The sequence below is a fragment of the Rhagoletis zephyria genome, unplaced genomic scaffold (assembly GCF_001687245.7).
Source record: "Rhagoletis zephyria isolate East Lansing unplaced genomic scaffold, Rhagoletis_zephyria_1.1 Rzeph_scaffold_05277, whole genome shotgun sequence".
NCBI lineage: Eukaryota > Metazoa > Arthropoda > Insecta > Diptera > Tephritidae > Rhagoletis > Rhagoletis zephyria.
The window spans coordinates 29,664-38,057 of record NW_016162360.1 but is presented as its reverse complement, the minus strand read 5'-3'; the positions used below and the strand labels follow the sequence as shown (position 1 = coordinate 38,057).

At 41.2% G+C, this 8,394-nt stretch overlaps 1 protein-coding gene across 1 annotated transcript; it reads left to right on the top strand.

Annotated features, from left to right (window-relative positions):
• Window positions 1-997: 997 nt before the first annotated feature.
• LOC108371873 (DNA-directed RNA polymerase II subunit RPB1-like) lies at window positions 998-7,867 on the top strand. The gene is given in 13 exon segments (XM_017627484.1): window positions 998-1,432; window positions 1,434-1,451; window positions 1,517-1,637; window positions 1,640-1,747; window positions 1,750-2,039; window positions 2,107-3,063; window positions 3,136-3,254; window positions 3,346-3,827; window positions 3,889-4,628; window positions 4,695-5,069; window positions 5,143-6,244; window positions 6,305-6,493; window positions 6,557-7,867. Coding segments are annotated over 13 exon segments (5,664 nt in total). The 5' UTR covers window positions 998-1,372; the 3' UTR covers window positions 7,660-7,867.
• Window positions 7,868-8,394: the final 527 nt, after the last annotated feature.

Below are 8,394 nucleotides of genomic sequence, written 5' to 3'. Positions count from 1 at the left end.
ACTACTCAAAACACGTACTAGGGTCTTCATCAAAAGTGTTAAACTCTTGATAAACTTTATAAAGTGATAAATTTATAATTTTAATAAATGAACTGTCAAACTTTGTATGGAAACCTATTTAACCAAAGTTTATCACTTTATCAAACCATTTTGGTGGATAAACGCATAAATTTCAGCAAAATTCCACTTTGAAAAGTTGCCAGGTGGTACATTTTGTTACGAACACAAAAAGAAAATTTGCACAATGGACGAGGTAAGAATGAAAGGTAACTAGCCAGATAAGTTAAATAATAAAAAAATTTGTGCAATTTTTTACTAAGGTACATTCCAGAAAGAAAGCGGATAAACTGATAAATTTAAGCAATTTATCCCTTTATCACTTTGGCTGCATTTCTTTATTCATTCTGAACGTTTGGAATAAACTTTTTTGTTTACTTATTCTTTAGAACGTTCCTGATGATATGTTAACGTATATTTCAAACGTATTCTGTTTATTCCGGCTGTGAAATGGGATTATCCGGAATGTATAAAGAAACGCAGCCTTTATATGAAGACCCCTACTATTATTTAAATCAACCCAACACAACTATATATGGGCTTTAAAGGTGTTCTTACAAGATATGTATTTGCATGAACACATGCCACTTTTTACATATGGCAATGCCAACATATCGTGTAAAGGCAAATTAAATTTGTTTCTGTACAAAGCAGATGCACGTACTTACGAAATATAAATGTTTCTATATTCATCTGACACACAGATAGAATCATCTGAGTTTAGTTTATTTCGTTTTCATAGAATGAAATTTTAAATAGTTAAATAAAGACTGGGAATTTGACAGACATACGCAATTACATACGTATTGAAAAAATCACATGTACAGACGCAAATACATATCGTGTAAGAACACCTTTAGGAATTTCTTATATTCAATACTTCGATAATACAACTCTGCGTGGCATAGGAAATTAAATACAACTTTGGGCCGCGGGAAATACTCGCTTCTTTTTGCCACAGGAAAAAGTCATCTATTGAACCTGCTGCAATCTTTTCCTTGTTAAATAAGCGTCAGTTCGGCAAAATAATAAACAAAAAGCACTTTAAATTGTAGCTGAAGTGTCGCGGCACTTGCGCCCACAGATTTTTGGGCGACAACTGTGTATTTTAGGACCTTAATGTGTGTTTGAAAATTTTGCAAATTTCACCATAAGAAACTGCGACGTCGATAACGAACGAGGCGATAGAAAAAACGCATCGTGTCGAGTGTGCCACAGTCGGAGACTCCGGCCTTTAGGGGAGCACCCTTTTGGTAATTTTATAGGTTTTTAATAAAGAAAAATTTTGTTATTGGGAAAAAAGTAGACTATAATTATGTCGACTAATGACTCCAAGGCGCCCTTGCGCCAAGTAAAACGGGTGCAGTTCGGTATATTTGTCACCTGATGAAATCGTAAGTAGCGATTTCACATATCCATTCCTATGTAAGTGCAACTTCTATAATTTTTACTATCTTAGCGTCGAATGTCCGTCACAGAAGGTGGCGTACAGTTTGCTGAGACAATGGAAGGTGGCCGACCCAAATTGGGTGGTCTAATGGACCCACGTCAAGGTGTAATCGATCGAACGTCTCGTTGTCAAACTGCGCTGGCAATATGACGGAGTGCCCCGGACATTTTGGACATATCGACTTGTCCAAACCAGTTTTTCACATTGGTTTTATAACAAAGACTATAAAGATATTGCGTTGTTGTGCTTTTACTGCTCTAAAATGTTAGTATCGCCACAAAATCCAAAAATAAAGGAGATTGTGATGAAATCGAAGGGACAGCCACGTAAGCGTCTGGCATATGTGTACGATTTATGTAAGGGTAAAACTGTGTGCGAGGGTGGAGAGGATATGGATATGGCAAAAGATGGACAACAGGCGGATCCCAATAAAAAGCAAGGCCACGGTGGCTGTGGTCATTATCAACCATCACTTAGACGTAGCGGGTTAGAGTTAACGGCTGAATGGAAGCATGTAAATGAGGATTCGCAGGTGATCATGAGAAAATGCATAAACCTAAATTTTCTTAATAAAATATGCATTTTTCTCAATAAAATAGGAAAAGAAAATTGTAGTTTCTGCAGAGCGTGTTTGGGAAATACTGAAACACATAACAGATGAAGAATGTTTCATTCTGGGCATGGATCCCAAATATGCACGTCCCGATTGGATGATTGTAACTGTGTTACCCGTTCCACCACTATCGGTACGACCGGCAGTCGTTATGTTTGGTGCAGCTAAGAATCAGGACGATTTAACACACAAGTTGGCTGATATTATTAAAGCCAATAATGAATTGAAGAAGAACGAGGGCACAGGCGCAGCAGCGCATGTTATTCAAGAGAATATAAAAATGCTGCAATTCCATGTCGCAACGTTGGTGGACAACGACATGCCTGGTATGCCCCGTGCTATGCAAAAATCTGGAAAACCACTCAAAGCTCTTAAAGCGCGCTTGAAGGGCAAAGAAGGTCGTATTCGTGGTAATTTGATGGGTAAGCGTGTCGACTTCTCGGCACGTACTGTCATCACACCAGATCCCAACTTGCGTATTGACCAAGTCGGTGTGCCGCGTTCCATTGCACAAAATCTAACATTTCCAGAACTGGTGACGCCTTTTAATATCGATCGTATGCAGGAGCTAGTACGTCGAGGTAATTCACAATACCCTGGTGCAAAATACATTGTACGTGATAACGGCGAACGTATAGATTTACGTTTCCATCCCAAGCCATCAGATTTGCATTTACAATGTGGCTACAAAGTAGAAAGGCATTTACGTGATGACGATTTGGTTATTTTCAATCGTCAGCCAACTTTGCATAAAATGAGTATGATGGGCCATCGTGTAAAAGTATTGCCCTGGTCTACATTCCGTATGAATTTATCCTGTACTTCACCTTACAATGCTGATTTTGACGGCGACGAAATGAACTTGCATGTACCACAATCTATGGAAACGCGCGCTGAGGTTGAAAATATTCATATTACCCCTCGTCAGATTATCACACCACAGGTTTTTATATTTTGAATTTATATACTTAACAGGAAGTCTATATAATACATATGTATGTGTTTTGTGTTTTAGGCTAACAAACCAGTCATGGGTATTGTGCAGGATACCCTTACAGCTGTACGTAAGATGACAAAGCGTGATGTATTTATCACACGCGAACAGATGATGAACTTGCTCATGTTCTTACCCACATGGGATGGCAAAGTGCCACAGCCATGTATTTTGAAACCNTGTATTTATCACACGCGAACAGATGATGAACTTGCTCATGTTCTTACCCACATGGGATGGCAAAGTGCCACAGCCATGTATTTTGAAACCCCGTCCCCTTTGGACGGGTAAACAACTCTTCTCATTGATTATTCCTGGCAACGTGAATATGATACGTACACATTCTACCCATCCAGACGACGAGGATGAAGGTCCATACAAATGGATTTCACCCGGTGACACAAAAGTAATGGTCGAACATGGTGAATTGATCATGGGTATTCTATGTAAAAAGACACTAGGTACTTCTGCTGGATCCTTGCTGCATATTTGTTTCTTGGAATTGGGTCATGAAATCGCTGGTCGTTTCTACGGCAACATTCAAACTGTAATTAATAATTGGTTATTGCTCGAAGGCCACAGCATTGGTATTGGTGACACAATTGCCGATCCTCAGACATATACAGAAATTCAGACAGCCATCAAAAAGGCCAAAGACGATGTCATAAACGTTATTCAAAAAGCGCACAACATGGAATTGGAGCCAACACCTGGTATGTGAATTGAATGTGTTCTCTCCACAATTAATTTACTATTGCTATTTCTTGCTCAAAGGTAATACCTTGCGTCAAACTTTCGAGAATCAAGTAAATCGTATTCTAAATGATGCTCGTGACAAAACTGGTGGATCAGCTAAGAAATCGCTGACAGAATATAATAACTTAAAGGCTATGGTGGTGTCGGGTTCTAAAGGTTCCAACATTAATATCTCACAGGTTATTGCTTGTGTGGGTCAACAGAACGTCGAGGGTAAACGTATACCATACGGTTTCCGTAAGCGCACATTGCCACATTTCATTAAAGACGATTACGGTCCTGAGTCGCGTGGCTTCGTCGAAAATTCGTATCTCGCCGGCTTAACACCTTCAGAATTCTATTTCCACGCTATGGGTGGTCGTGAAGGTCTTATCGATACTGCTGTCAAAACTGCTGAAACTGGTTATATTCAGCGTCGTCTCATAAAGGCTATGGAGTCTGTTATGGTTAACTATGATGGTACGGTGCGTAATTCTGTGGGACAGCTAATTCAGTTGCGTTACGGCGAGGACGGTTTGGCTGGTGAAACAGTAGAGTTTCAGAATTTGCCAACTGTCAAATTATCTAATAAAGCATTTGAGAAGCGATTCAGATTTGATTGGTCTAATGAGCGTTATATGCGCAAAGTTTTCACGGATGATGTGATCAAAGAGCTGAGTGAGAGCGGTAATGCGTTGCCAGAGTTGGAAATCGAGTGGGATCAGTTATGTCACGATCGTCAAGCCTTGCGTGAAATTTTCCCCAATGGCGACTCAAAGGTAGAATTTGTAATATTTTTTTTTTTTTATTGAACCAATATTTTATTCCATCTTTTGCCCTCTTAGGTAGTACTACCGTGTAACTTGCAGCGTATGATTTGGAATGTGCAGAAAATTTTCCACATTAACAAACGCTTGCCAACAGATCTCTCGCCTTTGCGTGTTATTAATGGCGTGCGCGATTTACTGCAACGCTGCGTTATAGTGGTGGGCAATGATCGTCTCTCCAAACAGGCCAACGAGAACGCCACGTTGCTGTTTCAATGTTTAGTTCGTTCCACACTTTGTACTAAATATGTAGCAGAAGAGTTTCGCCTGTCAACAGAAGCCTTCGAATGGTTGATTGGTGAAATTGAGACACGCTTCCAACAAGCGCAGGCAAATCCCGGCGAGATGGTAGGCGCTTTGGCTGCGCAGAGTTTGGGTGAACCAGCTACACAGGTATGGTGGCGAACAGAAATAAATTCATTGCATGTTTTTTAAATATTAAAATTTAAATATTTGCACTTTTCAGATGACACTGAACACTTTCCATTTTGCTGGTGTGTCTTCGAAGAACGTAACATTGGGTGTGCCGCGTCTAAAAGAAATTATCAACATATCCAAGAAACCAAAGGCGCCTTCTCTAACTGTATTCCTGACAGGTGGTGCGGCGCGTGATGCAGAAAAGGCTAAGAATGTATTGTGTCGATTGGAACATACCACGCTACGCAAGGTTACTGCTAATACAGCAATTTACTATGATCCTGATCCCCAAAGAACAGTAATTTCAGAGGATCAGGAATTCGTCAACGTCTATTACGAGATGCCTGATTTTGATCCGACACGTATTTCGCCATGGTTGCTGCGTATTGAATTGGATCGTAAACGTATGACTGATAAGAAATTGACTATGGAACAAATCGCAGAAAAGATTAACGCCGGCTTTGGTGACGATTTGAATTGTATTTTCAATGACGATAACGCCGACAAATTGGTGCTACGTATACGTATAATGAACAATGAAGAAACTAAGTTCCAAGATGAGGACGAGGCTGTCGATAAAATGGAGGACGATATGTTCTTGCGTTGCATTGAAGCAAACATGCTTTCAGACATGACATTGCAGGGCATCGAAGCCATTGGCAAGGTGTATATGCATTTGCCGCAAACGGACAGCAAAAAGCGTATAGTCATAACGGAGACGGGAGAATTTAAGGCCATTGGAGAATGGTTATTGGAAACTGATGGTACTTCAATGATGAAAGTACTCTCTGAACGTGATGTGGATCCGGTGCGTACATCGTCTAACGATATTTGTGAGATTTTCCAAGTGTTGGGTATCGAAGCTGTGCGTAAGTCAGTGGAAAAAGAAATGAACGCTGTGCTACAGTTCTATGGCTTGTACGTGAACTATCGTCATTTGGCCTTGTTGTGTGACGTAATGACGGCTAAGGGCCATTTGATGGCTATTACTCGCCACGGTATTAACAGGCAGGATACTGGTGCACTTATGCGTTGCTCATTCGAAGAAACCGTTGATGTGTTAATGGACGCTGCAGCGCATGCGGAGACGGATCCGATGAGAGGTGTGTCCGAGAACATTATTATGGGCCAGCTGCCGCGTATGGGCACCGGTGAGTAAACAAAAAGTTATATTTATGCAATAGCTTTTTATTTGACTTTATCACTTTAAGGTTGCTTTGATTTGCTACTGGATGCAGAAAAGTGTCGTTACGGCATCGAAATCCCCAGCACATTGGGATCAAGCATGATTGGTGGTTCGGCAATGTTCTTCGGTGCTGGCTCTACACCAAGCATGACACCACCAATGACTCCGTGGGTACAGTGTGGCACTCCGCGTTATTTCTCGCCATCTGGACAAAGTATGTTCCCATATTTATATACATAGTTTGAAATTCTATCTAATATGTAACTTTTATTTATAGTGGCCGGCATGACACCTGGTGGCCCCAGTTTTTCACCATCAGCTGCTTCTGATGCATCTGGCATGTCGCCTAGTTGGTCTCCTGCCCATCCTGGCTCATCACCCAGCTCGCCAGGTCCTTCGATGTCACCATATCTACCACCGTCGCCCAGTGTTTCCCCATCGTACTCGCCCACTAGTCCGAATTATACCGCTTCGTCACCGGGCGCAGCTTCTCCGAATTACTCACCAACAAGTCCTAATTATTCGCCCACAAGCCCACTTTATCCGGCCACAAGTCCACGTTATTCAACTACACCGAATTTTGCACCACAATCAACCGGTTACTCACCGTCAACTAGCGGTTATTCGCCCACTTCTCCCGTCTATTCGCCCACTTCGAACTATCAGTCGTCCAGTCCGTCTTTCTCAGGCAGTGGCACAAACATGTATTCGCCTGGTAGTGCTTATTCACCAACTTCATCCAACTACTCGCCGAATTCGCCAAGTTATTCACCAACATCACCATCTTACTCTCCTTCGAGCCCATCGTACTCGCCAACTTCACCTTGCTATTCGCCAACATCTCCTTCGTACTCGCCTTCGTCACCAAACTATACACCCGTTACACCATCTTATTCGCCTACTTCTCCCAATTATTCGGCCTCACCACACTATTCACCCGCTTCGCCTGCATACTCGCAAACCGGTGTTAAATATTCACCCACTTCACCAACTTATTCACCACCTTCGCCATCGTATGATGGCTCTCCGGGTTCACCACAATATACACCGGGTTCGCCGCAGTACTCGCCGGCTTCACCGAAATATTCGCCAACATCGCCACTTTATTCTCCGAGCTCGCCGCAACATTCACCGGCCAATCAATACAGTCCAACTGGATCTAGCTACTCGGCTACAAGTCCACGCTACTCACCCAATATGTCGATCTATTCGCCTAGTAGCACTAAATATTCACCAACATCTCCAACGTACACGCCCACAGCGCGCAACTATTCACCAACATCGCCGATGTATTCACCAACGGCGCCCTCACAAGGCTACAGTCCAACCAGTCCAGCATATTCGCCAAGTAGTCCAACTTTTGAGGAAAGCGATGATTAAGAAAGTCGTCTCTAAAGACGTTTGAGGCGTTTAAAGTAGTTGGCACAATGCCATACCCGCAAAAATATTCTATTTGATATCCATATAAAAATATTTGTATAGCATTTAAGACTAATCGTTCGATTTCAATGTATAATCAAATTATAATTGTATTGCAATCATTTGTAATAAAGCGTAAATTTGAGAGAGAAAGCTCTCTTAAATCGCACTTCAAGTTTTCTTATTTTTGTGGGGAGGAGGGGGTTAACGAAATTGATTCCGATGAACAAACGGGCATAGGTTTTTCAATTGAGTGCGAACCAGGGAAGCCAATTCGCGGGGAATTCCCCGATTTGCGGGGCATTCCAGTTTGCGTGGGGAATCGGGGGAAAGGACCATTTTTTTTTGTGGGGAATTTTAGTTTGCGTGAAGGATCGGGGGATGTACGGATTTTTTGTGAGGAATTAGGTGTTAACTATTTTTTTCTTTTTGGCCTCACTAATTTCATAATGAGTTAAAAAAGTTGCATAATAAATGTGACTGCAACTAAAAGTACTGATTATGTATGATTTTTTAGAAATTTCTTTGTCGCATTTGTTTCAATATAACGAATAAACACAATTTATTTTTATATGGAAGAAAACTGCAAAACCTCCGGGGAAAAGATTTAAATTTATTTTTTTTAATATTGCACACAGTTTGAAGCTTGGATTTATCAAATTAAATAACAAAAAAACAATAATAATTGTGAAAACT